This window comes from Saimiri boliviensis, chromosome 5 (assembly GCF_048565385.1).
Source record: "Saimiri boliviensis isolate mSaiBol1 chromosome 5, mSaiBol1.pri, whole genome shotgun sequence".
Taxonomy (NCBI): domain Eukaryota; kingdom Metazoa; phylum Chordata; class Mammalia; order Primates; family Cebidae; genus Saimiri; species Saimiri boliviensis.
In genome coordinates this window covers 56,934,994-56,951,267 of record NC_133453.1, presented here as the reverse complement: position 1 = coordinate 56,951,267, position 16,274 = coordinate 56,934,994, and the positions used below count along the sequence as shown (strand labels likewise).

At 37.5% G+C, this 16,274-nt stretch overlaps 1 protein-coding gene across 4 annotated transcripts in view; it reads left to right on the top strand.

The window, feature by feature from the left end:
- Nucleotides 1-11,593, top strand: part of NUP35 (nucleoporin 35) — a 40,779-nt gene extending 29,186 nt beyond the window's left edge. For 2 of the 4 annotated variants that reach the window (XM_003921790.3, XM_074399377.1), the window contains 4 exons: nucleotides 1,162-1,231; nucleotides 1,995-2,123; nucleotides 3,146-3,310; nucleotides 4,920-5,554. In XM_003921790.3, coding sequence (XP_003921839.1) covers nucleotides 1,162-1,231; nucleotides 1,995-2,123; nucleotides 3,146-3,310; nucleotides 4,920-4,997 — 442 coding nt within the window. In that variant the 3' untranslated portion in view covers nucleotides 4,998-5,554. Of the gene's footprint in view, nucleotides 1-1,161; nucleotides 1,232-1,994; nucleotides 2,124-3,145; nucleotides 3,311-4,919; nucleotides 5,555-7,312 lie in introns of those variants that run through there. The other 2 variants (XR_012517688.1, XM_074399378.1) reach the window with 2 other exon arrangements.
- The last annotated feature ends 4,681 nt before the right edge of the window (nucleotides 11,594-16,274 follow it).

Below are 16,274 nucleotides of genomic sequence, written 5' to 3'. Positions count from 1 at the left end.
CTTGGCCTCCCAAAGTGCTGGTATTACAGACATGAGCCATCGTGCCTGGCCTCACATAGATTTTAATGTGTTTAGTTTCTCATTTATTTTTGAGACTCAGATTTTTTTTTTTTCTTCAGGGTTCTAATTCAGTCTTCAGATAATTGAAGTTCGAGATTAGAGAACCTCCAGATAGCCATGTCTATGCTATTGGTAGGGATTGTTTTCAAATTGAAAATAGCTTTATTAGAACTATAAAAGAATAATGTGTGATTGTAAAATATTTAAACCCTACAGAATTTTATAAAGAAGAAAGTAAAATTACTTAGAATTTTTTCATGCAGAGATATGGCTAATTAAATTTTGGTAACCATCCTTTTAAGGGATTCAGTATCATAGATATTGATGCTAAATTTTATTTTTGTTTTAAGGCTAAATTTCAGTATTTTTAAGTAATGCTCAATGTATAGTGATTTGTTTATAATTTAAAATTTCTTTTTTCTTTTTTTTTTTTTTTTTGAGGCGGAGCCTTGCTCTGTCGCCCAGGCTCAAGTGCAGTGGCGCCATCTCAGCCACCTCCCGGGTTCAAGCAGTTCTCCTGTCTCAGCCTCCTGAGTAGCTGGGATTACAGGCACGAGCCACCAAGCCCAGCTAATTTTTGTATTTTCAGTAGAGACGGGGTTTTACTGTGTTGATCAGGCTGGTCTTAAACTCCTGACCTCGTGATCCACTCACCTCAGCCTCCCAAATTGCTGGGATTACAGGCATGAACCACTGTGCCTTGCCAAAAATTCTTTATCTTTTCATAACCATAGTATACCTAAATATATTGCATATAAATATACACATATTGAAATAAATTATATATAAAGCAGCAACTTTTTAGCTTTTTTCTAAGACCTGGATAATGGCAATAAGAGTAGCATTTTTAGAGATTTCAGAGGTAGAATCTGAGGATGGAGAAGAATGGCTGAATCAAGACTGACTTCAAGGTATTTGCTTTTGAGTGAGTGACTGGTCATTCACAGAATTAGCACCTACTGCGGAAAATAGGATGATCAGGGCTCTTTTGTTAACGTTCTACACAGTTGAGGGGAATTTCTCTTGAAACATTATCTTGTAGTAATTTGCGTTCTGGATAGTAGAAGCTGACTGTTTTGTTTGGAAAACTCTTTTCTATAGGTTTCCTCAAGCATCTGCTTCCTACATATTGTTACAGTTTGCACAGTATGGGAATATCTTAAAACATGTGGTAAGGCTTAATTTTTTTCAGTTCAAAGTCTTGACTAAGTTATGAATTGCGAGAAACTTTGCTTCTGAATTTTGTGGGTTTTTTTTTAAACTTAATTTTAAAAAAGTGTTTTGTATAATATGTCCTTTGAAGTCTGGAAGGCTGGAAGTTGCATAGTTTTTGATAAAAAGAGATAAAGTGAGAAGATACGGAGAAGAGAGAGTTTGAAAATCAACCTCCTCTTGCCCCTTTTCTTAAATAGTTTACAGTCTTAAAAAAGATAAATTATACCAAATTTTATATTACTGTTTTCCAGTTTGAGCTGGTTTTATTGGGGATAAAGGAGGTGGGAGGAGGTTCCTGAACTTTTAGAGTATTTAGAGCTTTATAGCCCTAACATTTAAAAAATTACCTTGTGCTACAAGTTATAAGTAACAAATCCTTTTTTGTTACTATATATCGATTTAATTAACTCCTATACAAAATCAAATTGAGTAGTTTTAAATAATTTTATGGCAAGTGTTGCTATGATCTCTTTATAAGAAACATCTTTTGAGAAGCATTTTACTTTCAGAGAATGTGTACATATTTATTGTAGAGAATTGAGAGATTGCTGAAGCTGTTTTAAATGCAACTTTTGTTGAACTTTACAACTTTTTATAAGGCATCAAATACGAAATGGGAGTAAATTTATCTTCACATTTCTATTTTTCTAGTAGAATTCGTTAGATGTAGGTTTGTTTTATATATTTTCTATTTTTAGAGACAATTTCATTCTTTGCAGATGTCTAACACAGGAAATTGGATGCATATTCGTTATCAGTCTAAACTGCAGGCTCGGAAAGCCTTAAGCAAAGATGGGAGGATTTTTGGAGAATCTATCATGATTGGTGTGAAACCATGTATTGACAAAGTAAGTTATTGGTGATGTAAGGAAAGTAGCTTAATCTATATGAAGAGCCCAAGACCAAGCATTGAAATTGATGGTTGTTGTCACTTGGTTTCTCTGTATCTTTTTATCTTAGTTTGTAAAGTGTGATGATATTTACAGTACTCTTTGTGGTAAGCCAAAGGTATTTAATCATAGACTTTAGAGTTTAAAGGTAATCCATCCTCACCTCTTCATTTTTCAGATAAAGGAAAGAAAGCAAGAGGGCTTAAGTAACTTGCCCAGAGTTGTTAAAGGTGAGGCCTAGATTTTAGGTCTCTTGACTACTAATCCATTCTCTTGTGTAAAGTGATACCAGATTCTTTTAAGTACTTAAACGGGATGGTACTATTTCAGAATGAATTAGTTCCTGTGAATGTTGACTGATAGTCAACTTTTAAATTCCAAAGGTTTTTGTTTCAAAATATTTCTATTTCAAATAGTTTAAAATTATTCTGTATATACTCATTAAATAGTACAGAGTACAATTTAAACTTTTCTTTGTGGCTTGTTAAATCACTGTGAACATTCTTAAGTCTATGTGAACTTGTTCTACATACCAGGCATTGTGCTTGGTGCTAGTATACACACATTAATGAACAAAGCACTGTGCTGTAACAAATGTTTACAGAGGACAGAAGAATATTTGGTGTTACTGAGCACTAAATAGCTTTGGATTTTGATTCTTTCCAATCCAGGTTTCCCTGAGAATTTTTTTTGTCCTTGCTTATTTTTCATAGTGTTTCAGGAAATTCTTATTTCTGTGGTCTGTAGTTGTATTGAGATTGTTTGAGGTCACTGAAGTGAGATTTCTGGCTGAGCATTCAATCTCAAATGCTACCTAATAAGCATATATTTTTCAAGTCTAAAATTATTTGAAAGTTTAATTAGATAAAATAAATATTTGATCTTTATCTTTTAATTAAATTTTCTTTCTAAGTAGAATGTAATACTGGATGATATGTGTTATGTTTATAAACAAAGGAGTTGTTTCTTTGTTTCTCCAGAGTGTTATGGAAAGCAATGACAGATGTGCTTTATCATCTCCATCTTTAACCTTTACACCACCAATCAAAACTCTAGGTACACCAACACAACCTGGAAGTACTCCTAGGATTTCTACCATGAGACCTCTTGCTACAGCATACAAAGCTTCTACTAGTGATTATCAGGTATTTTAAGGATTGGATTTTAAAAGGTGTACTTTAACGGTTGAGTGCATAGCATGCTTAACTTTTTCATTGTATTGATTTTATGCCGTTAAATATTTCCTGATGAGGCCATTACCTTGATGAAACCTTCACACTTTAAATTTTCTGTTTTAAAATTAGCATCTTGGCCAGTTGGAAGTTTATCATGAATTAAAAATTATTTGCCATTCTTTAAAATTTTTAGAAAGTGGTTTTAGCTTTTTCTAAGTTATAGTTGCATACATACAAAATGTATACTGTGTACATCTTTGACATGAGGGCACATTAAAACTCTATTAAATTCATGACCAAATCGATGGTATCCAAAGTGCAGAACCTTAGGTTGGAGTATCTTTGGTTATTGAAATGAAGACATTGACCAACTCCCATTTAGACAAAAAAATTCTCATTTCAAAAAAGCTTAAGTTAACTATGTTCTTTGAAGAATCATAGAATTATTATGACCTCATTCAGTATATTATTGTCTCCTACTGATTAGCCAAGAGTTCCGAACTTAACCAGCTGCAGAAATAGGTCCTGAAAACACAGTACATGAAACACTTGTGCTTTAGTAGGGCAGATAGTGGTAGTTCAGTTTTTTGACTTTCTCTGAAATTTAGAGATTATTCTAGAACTGTTTTTTTCCTTAGTTTCTATTACTGTTATTTTTGATTCTCCATTTATTTACTTATTTATTTTTTGCAGCTGTTGTGTGTGTGTTTTTTTTTTTTTTTGAGATGGAGTTTCACTCTTGTTGCCAAGGCTGGAGTGCAGTGGCGCAATCTCGGCTCACCGAAACCTCCGTCTCCTGGGTTCAAGCGATTCTCCTGTCTCAGCCTCCTGAGTAGCTGGGATTACAGGCATCCACCACCACACCTGGCTAATTTTGTATTTTGTACTAGAGATGGGGTTTCTCCATGTTGGCTAGGCTGGTTTCAAACTCCCGACCTCAGGTGATCCGCCCACCTCGGCCTCCCAAAGTGCTGAGATTACAGGTGTGAGCCAACTTTTGTGGCCGCTTTTATGTTATTTATTCAATTTTTTCTTTTTCTTTTTCTTTTCTTTTTTTTTTTTTTTGAGGCAGAGTCTCACCCTGTTGCCCAGTCGAGTGCAGTGGTGTGATCCCAGCTCACTGCAACCTCTGCCTACTGGGTTCAGGCAATTCTCCTGCCTTAGTCTCCTGAGTAGATTACAGGCACATGCCACCACTGCCCAGCTAACTTTTTGTGTTTTTAGTAGAGATGGGGCCCTTTGGCCAGACTGGTCTTGAACTCCTGACCTTGAGTGATCCACCCACCTTGCCTCCCAAAGTGCTGGTATTACAGGCATGAGCCACCACACCTAGCTATTCAGTTTTCTAATTTAAGAAACAGATGTTATTTGCTTTGCCAAAGGAGTAAAATTTTGGCATTCTTAAAAGCATGGGATATTCTAAGTCCATATTTTAATTTAAAAAATATACAATTCAGTGCTATAAATGCATTTTGATGTTTCTCTTTTACATGAGCAATTAACTCTAGAATGGACTCTGACACTGAAGAAACAATAACCTAACAGTTTTTGTGTGTGTGTGTGTTGTGTTTTTTAATAGGTTATTTCTGACAGACAAACACCAAAAAAAGATGAAAGTCTTGTATCCAAGGCAATGGAGTACATGTTTGGCTGGTAGTAGAAGACCAAGGAGGAGGTTGCTACACTAAAACAGAGTTAGCCGAGTGCTGCTGGTTCCTTCGGTTAGTTATATAACCATTCCTGCAGTATTGGATAGCTGTCTCACACTTCTTTTAGAAAGAAGCCTTTTTCATTAAGGATACAGCCTATTTGTAGCTCGCACTTTAAAAGATGCTTGAGATACATTTTAAAGAAAACTCAAAATCCCCGTAAATAGGATTTTATGCTTTCTGTAACAGTGCATGCTTCAGCACAGAAAACTCAGCACTGATTGTTGTTAATTAAATAACTGAAATTGTGGTGAGGCTTCATTGTCTTCATGAAAAGACGGGGGTGAATTTCATGAAGGGCAACTATAGTTATTTCTACCAAGACACAAAGATTATAATTGGCAATTTGAATTATGGTCTTTTAATTTAGATAGTATTTAATATTTTAATTATCCTTGTTTGTATATATCCTGTCACAGAGTGTCCTCTTTGTGTATTCTAAAACCAACATTCTTTTAAAAAACCTACAACTAAAGTTTCTTGATAATAAACATTGTCAATGATATGTGTATTAGTCTGTTTGCATTGCTGTAAAGGAATACCTGAGGCTGGGTAATTTACTTTAAAAAAAAAAAAAGATTTATTTGGCTCAGGGTTTATTTGGCTTATAGATGTACAAGAAGCATGACACCATCTGCTCTCAGTGAGGGCTTCGTGGAGCTTTTACTTGCGGAGGAAAGTGAAGAAAGGCCAGCATATCACATGGTGAAGGGGAGGAAGAGAGCAGGAAGAAGGAGGTTCTAGACTCTTTGAAGTAACCAGATCTCACATGAACTCATTACTGCAGGGAGGGCACCAAGCCATTCGTGAGGGATCATCCCCCATGATCTAAAGACCTCCCCCTAGTCCGCACCTCCAACATTGGGGATCATATTTCAATGTGAGAGTTGGAGGGGACAAATATCCAAATGATATCAATATGTATTGAACATTTTTTGAGAGGGTGATTTATTCTAAAAAGCTTTAAGTGTTCATTGAAAGAGAAAATATGTTATGAACTGTTATGTACCTGTAACCCAGCTGTAATTACCATGAAATTTTGCCATACTTGTTTCTTTTCTTCCTTTTTAAATTTTGTTTAAAGCACATCCCAGATAAGATGTCATTTTACTCTAAATACTTGAGGATATATCAGAAAAGAATATTTCTACATGGAGTTACAATGTCAGTATCCCACTCCCACTGGACAGAATTAATATCTTTTTTTTTTGGAGACAGTGTCTTGCTCTGTCATCCAGACTGGAGTGCAGTAGTGTGATCTTGGCTTACTGCAGCCTCTACCTCCTGTGTTCAAGCGATTCTTGTGCCTCAGATTCCTGAGTAGCTGGTACTACAGGCATGTGCCACCGTGCCTGACTAATTTTTGTATTTTTAGTAGAGACGGGTTTTCACCATGTTAGCCAGGTTGGTCTTGAACTCCTGACCTCAAGTGATCTGCTCACCACGGCCTCCCAAAGTGCTGAAAAATAATACTGAGGAATGTACTGGCATGAATGAAAATTCATTTATAAAGTATTTTTTCATCTGAAAACTTTCACGTTGAAGTCTCTGTCTTCCAGTTTAGGATTATATTTTATATCCTATTATGTGCGGAACTCAATTATTCAAGGTAGAACTGGCTACTAAATTCGATATTAAAAGTCCTGCATTTGTATTTGAATTAATACACTTTTTATTAAAAGAGTTGTTTATTGGAGGGGGTGTTTTATTTGCATAGACCTTCATGGAGTGTGAAGTTTGCTTTTGGCCCCAAAATATTCATTTGCTATATTTTGTTTTGTTATTTCTCACAGTATCATATATATCTTTCCCATCTTTGTATCTGTCATTTATTTTAAGAGATCCAGGAAAATTTCAGAAAGCAAGCCATCTTAGTTTTGAATACTATATAAAAACAACAACAAAAGTGAGATATCTGGGATGTTAGGAAAGTCACCCTGAACCAAGCCACCTTTTAAAAGCTCAGAGAAGCTGACTTCAAACAAAAATAAAGAACATGAAACTATAGTCATGCAAGGTTGTTTATAAAAGGAGTATTAAGGAAAAAAAAAAAAAGCATGCCTGTAGACATTGAAAGCACACCAGACAGGCATGCCTATAAAATAGATAAAAGCTATAGAGTATTCCTTAAAATTAAGTTTAAGATGTTTAGAAAATGATACAAGATATGAAGGAACAACAAAAATAAAATTGAAGAACTTGGGAAAATACTAGTAATAGAGGGAAAAAAATCACTCAGAAGTTTTTTTTTTTTTTTGAACAGGAGTGAAAGTTTATTAAAAAGCTTGAGAGCAGGAACAAAAGGAAGTAAAGTACACTTGGAAGAGGGCCAAGTGGACGACTTGAGAGATCAAGTGCCAGAAAGTAAGGCTAGAATAAACAACAGCTGATGAGCAACAGATAATGCCTTAAGAGAAATGAAAGATAAAAATGGAGGACTTTTAGAAATCAGAAAGAAAACAGATAAAAAGGATTAGTAGGGATACAACAAATTTTAGAGACAGAAAAGAAAAAATGCAATATACAGAACAAAATCAATGACTACTTTGCTGGAAAAAATTTGGAACTACACATTGGAAGAGTAACCTGCCTACCTGAGATTATTATACTGGAACAGCCAATAGCAATATACAAACTTTGGATTTGACTAGACAGAAACAGCAAGTGACTTACAAGAGCAAGAGTTAAAACAGCAGCACTGTGTCAGGAGGAAAAGCCTTTAAGATATCTGTGGAAAGAACATGTGAGTAAAAGATTTTTTATCTACCAAAACTGGTTATGTATAAAAGTAACTCCTCAGACACTTATCAGTGTGCAAGAATTCAGGGAATGGGGTCGTGTCCCTTGAGTGTGTCCTGAGGAATGGACTAGAAAATGCACCTCCAGCAAGCTAAATGCCTGGAAAGATGACATAAAGTCTAGTGAGCATTTCATTTTATGTTACATTATGAGCAAAGTGCTGACCAGGTTTATTGCTTGAAGCTCAGACCAGAAGGTAGCTTTTCCCTTTCACTGTCTTTCAGGTCTACTCATGCTAATAGGGCAGGAGTCAGTCTTTGGTTTACAGTAAAATAGCAAGCTGAGTTATCTGTGAACCAAACCTGAGGGTTTTTCCTCCTCTGTCACCTGATAGTAGTGGTGAACCCCAATGAAGCCATGAACTGAGGGCCAGGTGCTGGTGTCTTGGAGGTAAGTTACCTGGGGCACCTTTTCATGGAAGTTGGAGCCTTAGGAACTGCTTGGGTACCAGCCTGAATGTACCGTGAGTTATTACTATGCTGGTCTAGTCTTAGGGTTTGGTGGATTTGACTGTACCCAGCTTGTGATGGATAGCTCTGGTCACAGTTGAAGTGCTCTGATGTGAGGAGCTGCTCTTTAAATAGTGACTAGTTATCTGCTGCAGAAAAACTGACCTAGCTCCAGAAACCTAAAGGTCTGTGTTAGGATTTAGATAATCAGGGGTTGCCAGAGACTCTGTAACATCTTTGTCTACCAGGAATGTCTCTGGCATCATGGGATTTGCCATGTCACATGGCCTGAATGTTGAGTTATTTGTACTATATGCCTAAACTTGCTCCAGAACTCCCTCACTCGGCCCCACTAAAATCTAAGCCACGTAAGAAATGGGTCAGAGGGGTTTTCTTGTCTATAATTTGTGTTTCTAAAATCCAGAAGCCTGTGAAGTGCTGTATCTCTTTTTAATCGTAGGAGGATCAAGGTGAAATAATTTATCCTTTAGTGAGGGGTAGTCCTAGCATGCTGCAGACCAATGGAGCCCTCATAACTTCACTAGTGTGGTTATCCTCTGCATTTTCTTGTGGTACAATACATATTACATAAAATGCACCATCTTAGCCCCCCCCGCCCCGCCCCTTCTTTTGATACCGGGTGTCTCTTCCAGGCTGGAGTGCAGTGGCGTGATAACAGCTTACTGCAGCCTCAATCTCCTGGGCTAAAGCGATCCTCCTACCTCAGCCTCCCAAGTAGCTGGGACTACAGACATATACAATCATGCCTGGCTAATTTGTATTTTTTTAGTAGAGACAGAGTTTGCCATGTTTCTTAGGCTGCTCTTGCACTCCTGGGCTCAAGCAATCTGCCTGCCTTGACCTCCCAAAGTGCTGGGATTACTGGTGAGAGCCACTGTGCCCATCTGATCTTAAAACAATTTTTAAGAGATGGTCAGTGATATTAAATACATTCATAATATGCAACCGTCACAACTGACCATTGCCATAATTCATTTAATATTACAAAAATGAAATTCTATCCATTAAATAATAACTGTCTCTTCTCCAAGGTCCTGGCAACCACTATTCTTTGTAGCTCCACAGTTTTGACTATGCTTCCTCATATAAGTGGAATCTTGCAGTATTGGTATTTTTGTGAGTTGCTTATTTTATTTAACATGATTTATTCAAGATTCATATGTGTTATAAATCAATTTCCTTTTTAAGGCTGAATAATATTCTCTCATGTATATTACCACATTTGATTATTCATTTTTTGATTTGTAGTAGGGTACACAGTAACTAGAGCAGAGGGTAAGAACAAAGAATACATTAATATCTTGTCTAAGATCACATTAACAAAAAAATTTTTTTAAGAATGCAGTTTTGTGGAACTGGGATGTTTTGAGATTTAGGTGTTTTTAGTTTCTATTTTAGGCCCAGGAGTACATATGCAATGTTGTTACATATATTAATTGTGTGTTACAGGGATTTAGTGTACAGATTGTTTTGTCACTCACGTAATAAACATCGTACATGATAGGTCCTTTTTCAGTCTTCTCCCTTCTCCCACCCTCCAACTTCGGTTGCTCCCTTCCTTGTGTCCATTTGTACTCAAATGTTTAGCTTCCACACTGAATACACATGGAATGAGAACATGCAGTATCTGGTTTTCTGTTCCTATGTTAGATTGCTTAGTATAATGGCCTGCCTCTCCATCCATTTTGCTGCAAATGACATGATTTTGTTCTTTTTCATGGCTGTGTAGTATTCCATGGTGTATATGTATCACATTTTCTTTATCCAGTCTACCATTGTTGGGTGTTTACATTGATTCCATGTCTTTGCTATTGTGAATAGTGCTGTGATGAATATACGTGTGCATTATTTTTATGGTAGGATTGAGGCAATGTGTTCTCTTTCCGAGTCCACAAGGGGGCGCAGTTTTAAGGGCAAGAACTTGCCAGCACCATGCCCCGCCTCCCGTGCCTCTCCATCCGGGAGATTACGGTTTCTGTTTTAATTTTCTTGGGTGTGGGAAAAGATCAACAGTTAGTTACTCCAGTGGAAGTTCAAAGGAACTTTCATTGGCCAGGGGGCTTGGAGAAGGTGGGAATTCCACCCAAGTTAAAAGCCCCTGTCTCCCTAATTCCGGGCGGATTTCCCCTCTGGGGTCCCCTTCCACTCTCGAAGCTGCTTTTCCTCTCCTGGATTCTCTGCTTGGGTCCCCTTCCACACACATTTCATGGAAGCTTTCTCTCTTCTCCTTGTTCTCTTTCTCTACCTAAATAAATCACTTTCTGCAAACACTTTTTTGGGTCCGGTATTTACGAGCACACCCGCCGTGCTCCTCTCTCTCATTCTTGAGAGAGCGAGAGACCAAGAGCCTGGAGCCCACTGGGGAGCGAGCTGGGCGCTCCCCTGCACCCCAAAACCTGCCAACAGGATGATTTATATTGCTCTGGGTATATACCAACTAATGGGGTTGCTGGGTCAAATGGTAATTCTGTTTTAGGTTCTCTGAGGAATTGCCACACTGCTTTCTACAGTGGCTGTGAACTAATTTACCTTCCTATCAGCAGTGTATAAGTGTTCCCTCTTCTCTGTAACCTTGCCAACATTTTTGTTGACTTTTTGTTAAATATTTTTTTCTGACTGATGTGGGATGGTATCTCATTGTGGTTTTCATCTTAATTTCTGTGATTAGTGACGTCGAACATTTTTTCATACACTTGCTGGCTGTATATAGGTCTTCTTTTGAAAGGTGCCTGTTCATTTCCTTTGCCCCCTTTTTAATGGGGTTGTTTTTGCTTGTTAATTTATAGATTCTGGATATTAGATCTTTGTGGGATGTATAATTTGCAAGTATTTTCTTCAGTTCTATGGGTTATAGATTTAATCTGTGTGATGGTTAATGCAGAGTGTCAACTTGATTGGATTGAGGGATACAAAGTATTAATCCTGTCTGAGAGGGTGTTGCCCAAAGAGATTAACATTGAGTCAGTAGACTGGAGAAGGTAGATTTACCCTTAATCTGGTGGGTACAATCTAATCAGCTTCCAACAAATACAAAGCAGGCAGAAAAACATGAAAAGGAGAGGGATGGGCCTAGCCTTGCAGCCTACATCTTTCTGCCATGCTGGATCCTTCCTGCCCTCTAACATCAGACTCCCAAGTTTTTCTGTTTTGGGACTCTGACTGGCTCTCCTTGCTCCTTAGCTTGCAGACAGACTATTGTGGGACCTTGTGATCATGTAAGTTAATATTTAATATACTCCCCTTTATTTATATATATATATAATATATATATATATATTAGATATCCTTTATCCATCTAATAGATACACCTTTATATGTATATATGTATATATCTCATATACATATGTGTATGTATACATCTCATATTTATACATATATATGTGTATATATGTATATAACATATATACATATAAAGGGGTATCATATATATATATATATAAGATGATATATATACATATAAAGAGGAGGATATCTATCTCTATATATATCGTATTAGTACTGTCCCTCTAAGAGAATCCTGACTAATATAATCTGTTTATAGGTTTTGTTTTGTTTTTTTTTTTTTATCCCGCTCCACACCCTAATGTGCAGAAGCTCTTTAGTTTAATTAGATCCCATTTGTCAAGTTTTGTTTTTGTTGCAATTGCTTTTGTCACCTTTGTCATGAAATCTTTGCCAGGGCCAATATCCAGAATGGTATTGCCTAGGTTTTCTTTCAGGATTTTTATGGTTTTAGGTTTTACAATTAAGTCTTTAATCCATCTCGCGTTGATATTTGTATATGGTATAAGGAAGGAATCTAGTTTTAATCCTCTTCATATGGCTAGCCAAATATCCCAGCACCATTTATTGAATAGGGAGTCCTTTCCTCGTTGCTTAGATCAGATGGTTCTGGGTGTGCAGTTTTGTTTCTGAGTTTTTGTTTGTTTTTGAGATGGATTTTTGCTCTTGTTGCCCAGGCTTGAGTACAATGGCATGAACTCGGGTCATCGCAACCTCTGCCTCCTGGGTTCAAGTCATTTTTCAGCCTCAGCCTCACCAGTAGCTGGGATTACCAGCATGTGCCACCACCCATGGCTAATTTTGTATTTTTAGCAGAGAGAGGGTTTCGCCATGTTGGTCAGGCTGGTCTTGGAACTCCTGACCTCAGGTGATCTGCCTGCCTGAGTTCTTTATTTGTCTCTGTGTCTGTTTGTGTACCAGTACCATGCTCTTTTGGTTATGGTAACCTTGTAGTATTTTGAAGCTGGGTAATGTGATGCCCCCAGCTTTGCTCATTTTGCTTAGGATTGCCTTGGCCATTTGAGCTCTTTCTTGGTTCCACGAATTTTAAGATAGTTTTTTTTTTTCTAATTCTGTGAAGAATGTTAATGTTAGTTTAATGGGAATAGCATTGAATCTATAAGTTACTTTGGACATTGTGGCCATTTTAACAATATTGATTCTTCCTGTCCATGGGCATGGAATATTTTTCAATTTGTTGTTTTATCTTTGATTTCTTTTAGCAGTGTTTTATGATTCTCATTGTAGATTCTTTCACCTCCTTGTTAGCTGTATTTCTAGATATTTTATAACTTTTATGGCTATTGTGAATGGTATTACATTCTTTAATAGACTCTTGGCTTGGACATTTTTGATGTATAGAAATGCTACTGACTTTTGTACACTGATTTTGTATCCTGAAACTTTGCTGAAGTTGTATATTAGATTTAGGAACTTTTGGACAGAGCTTATGAGATTTTTTTAGGTATAGAAATATAGTGTCTTCAAGCAGAGATAGATTGACTTTCTGTCTTTCTATTCAGATGCTTTTTATTTCTTTCCCTTGCCTGAGTGCTCTCGCCAGGAGGACTTCCATTACTATATTGAATAGGAATGGTGAGAGTGGGCATCCTTGTCTTAATATGATTCTCAAGGAAATGCTTCCAGCTTTTGCCCATTCAGTATGATGTTGGCTGTAGGTTTGTCATAGGTGGCTCTTATTATTTTGAGATACTTTCCTTCAATGCCTAGTTTGTTGAGAGTTTCTGACGTGAAGGAATGTTGAATGCCTTTTCTGCATCTATTGTACTTAGTTCTGATTTATGTGGTAAATCATGTTTATTGATTTGTACATGTTGCATCCCAGGGATAAACCCTGCTTGGTTTTTATAGATTAGCTGTTTACTATGCTGCTGGTTTTAGTTTGCTAGTATTTTTTTTGAGGATTTTTGCATCTGTGTTCATCAAGTATATTGGCCTGAAGTTTTCTTTCCTTTTCTTCCTTCCTTTCTTTTCTTTTTTTTTTGAGATGGAGTCTTGCTTTGTCACCCAGGCTGGAGTGCAGTGGCATGATCTCAGCTCACTGCAGCCTCTGCCTCCTGGTTTCAAGCATTTCTTTCTTTCTTTTTTTTTTTTTTTTTTCTTTTGCGATAGAGTCTCGCTTTGTTGCCAGGTGCCAGCCTGGTGTGCAGTGGCGCCATCTCGGCTCACTACAACCTCCGACTCCCACGTTCAAGCAATTCTTCTGCCTCAGCCTCCCAGGTAGCTGGGACTACAGGCCCACGCCACCATGCCTGGCTAATTTTTGTATTTTTAATAGAGACGGGGTTTCACCATGTTGGCCAGGCTAGTTTTGAACTCCTGACTTCAAGTGATCTGCATGCCTTGGCTTCTCGTGGTGCTAGGATTACAGGTGTGAGCCACTGAGCCCGGCCAATTTCTCCCTCTTAACACTTCTTCGACTGTGTGCTAAATATTCTGATAATGTTGTTTTATTTGTCCTCATTAGTTTCAAAGAATTTCTTTATTTCTATCTTAATTTCCTGTTTACACAAAGGTTATTCAGGAGCAGGTTGTTTAACTTCCATTTAATTACATGATTCTGAGTGATTTTCTTAGTTTTGATTTCCATTTTTATTGAGAGTGTGTTTGGTATGATTTCAGTTTTTTTGACTGTGGTGAAGATTGTTTTATGGCAGAGTGTGTGGTTGATTTTAGAGTGTGTGCCATGTGCAGATGAGAATATATATTCTGCTGTTTTGGGGTGAAGAGTTCTATAGGTGTCTGTTGGACTCCTGGGCCAAATGTTGAGTTCATGTCCCAAATATCTTTGTTAGTTTTCTGCCTCGATGATCTGTCTAATATTGTCAGGGGGTGTTGAAGTCTCCCACTATTATTGTGTGGTTATCTGGGTTTCTTTGTAGGTCTCTAAGAACGTGCTTTGTGAATTTGGGTGCTTCTGTGTTGGGTGCATATATTAATATATTAGGATAGTTTGGTCTTGTTGTTGAACACTTTACCATTGTGTAATGCCCTTCTTTATCTTTTCTGATCATTGTTGGTCAAAAGTCTGTTTTGTCTGAAATTGGAATATCAACTGCTGCTTTTTTCTGTTTGCTGTTAGTTTGCATTTTTGTCTGAGTTATTTTGGAGAAGTAGTCTTCAAGTTCTGAGATTCTTTCCTCACCTTGGTCAATTCTGCTGTTGATACTTGTGGTTATATTATGAAATTCTTGAGGTGAATTTTTGAGCTCTGTCAATTCAGCAGTTTTTTTCTTAAAATCATTTTGTCTTTTATCTGCTTTATGATTTTGTTGTAGTCCTTAGATTCCTTGGATTGGGTTTTGGCTTTCTCCTGAAAGTTGATGATCTTTGTTCCTATTCATGTTTTGAATTCTATTTCTGACATTAAGCCATTTAAGCCTGGTTAAGAACATTGCTGGGGAACTAGCATGGTTGGAGATGAAAAGACATTCTGGATTTTTGAGTTGCTGGAGTTACTGTGTTAGTTCTTTCTCATCTGTGTGGGCTGATGTTCCTTCAGTCTTTGAAGTTGCTGTCTTTAGATGCATTTTTCCCCCGCATTTTACCTTCTTTGATGCCCTTGGTGGTTTGACTGTGTTATAAGGTGAATTCAGTCAACTGGCCTTAATTCTAGTCTGCTCCTGGGTCTTGGAGGATCCTCCCAATTACTGCCTCTGTGCCTGCTTTTCTTTTCTTTCTCTTTTTCTTTTTTCTTTTTTTTTGATATCCTGAGTGTCACCCAGGATAGAGTGCAGTGGTATGATCTTCGCTCATTGCAACCTCTGGCTCCCGGATTCAAGGGATTCTCCTGCCTCAGCCTACCGAGTAGCTGGGACTATAGGTGCCCGTCACCATACCTGGCTAATTTTTGTGTTTTTAGCAGAGACAGGGTTTCATCATGTTTGCCAGGCTGATCTTGAACCTGTGGCCTCAAGTAATCCGCCTGCCTTTGCCTCCCAAAGTGCTGGGATTACCGGTGTGAGCAATCGTGCCCAGCCCCTGCTTTTCTTTTGTTGGGTGTTCTTGTTCATGGGGCTCCCTCAGGCAGGTGTCACAGCTGTAGACAGGCTATATACTCACTGGTGGTTATTTGATTTTTAAATCACTTAAATTTAGGTGAACTGGAGAAATATTTTACGTGAATCTCCAGAGTTCCAATCACAGCTACTTAATTAATTACTGATTAAAGAATATTTAAAAAGATTGTATTTTAAAAAGGACATAAAGCCAAATAAAAGATTTCTTTTTGGCCATATAAAAAAGTTTACTTAAAACTTTACAACCTACAAAGGATGATCTCAATGTAAATCACTGGACACATTTGTTAATTGTGAATATTTAAATAGTATCAGAGTGCTGAATTCTTCATATATTTTGTTTGTGCTAGAACTTACTCTCTAGGCTGATGCATAGGGACATTCTTGGGACAAAAAAGCATCTCTGACTCAAAGGACACATATGCATCCTTCAGCTCCAAGATCTCCGATTTCTGCAAACTGGGAGAAACCTCAGGGCAGTGTGTACTAGGGTAGGAGAAAGACACAGGGAAGGGACTCCAAATGTTTTTCTTTTTCTTTCTTTTTTTTTGGAGATGGAGTGTCATGCAGTCACTTAGGCTGGAGCACAGTGTGTCATGATCTTGTCTCACTGCAGCCTCTGCCTCCCGAGTTC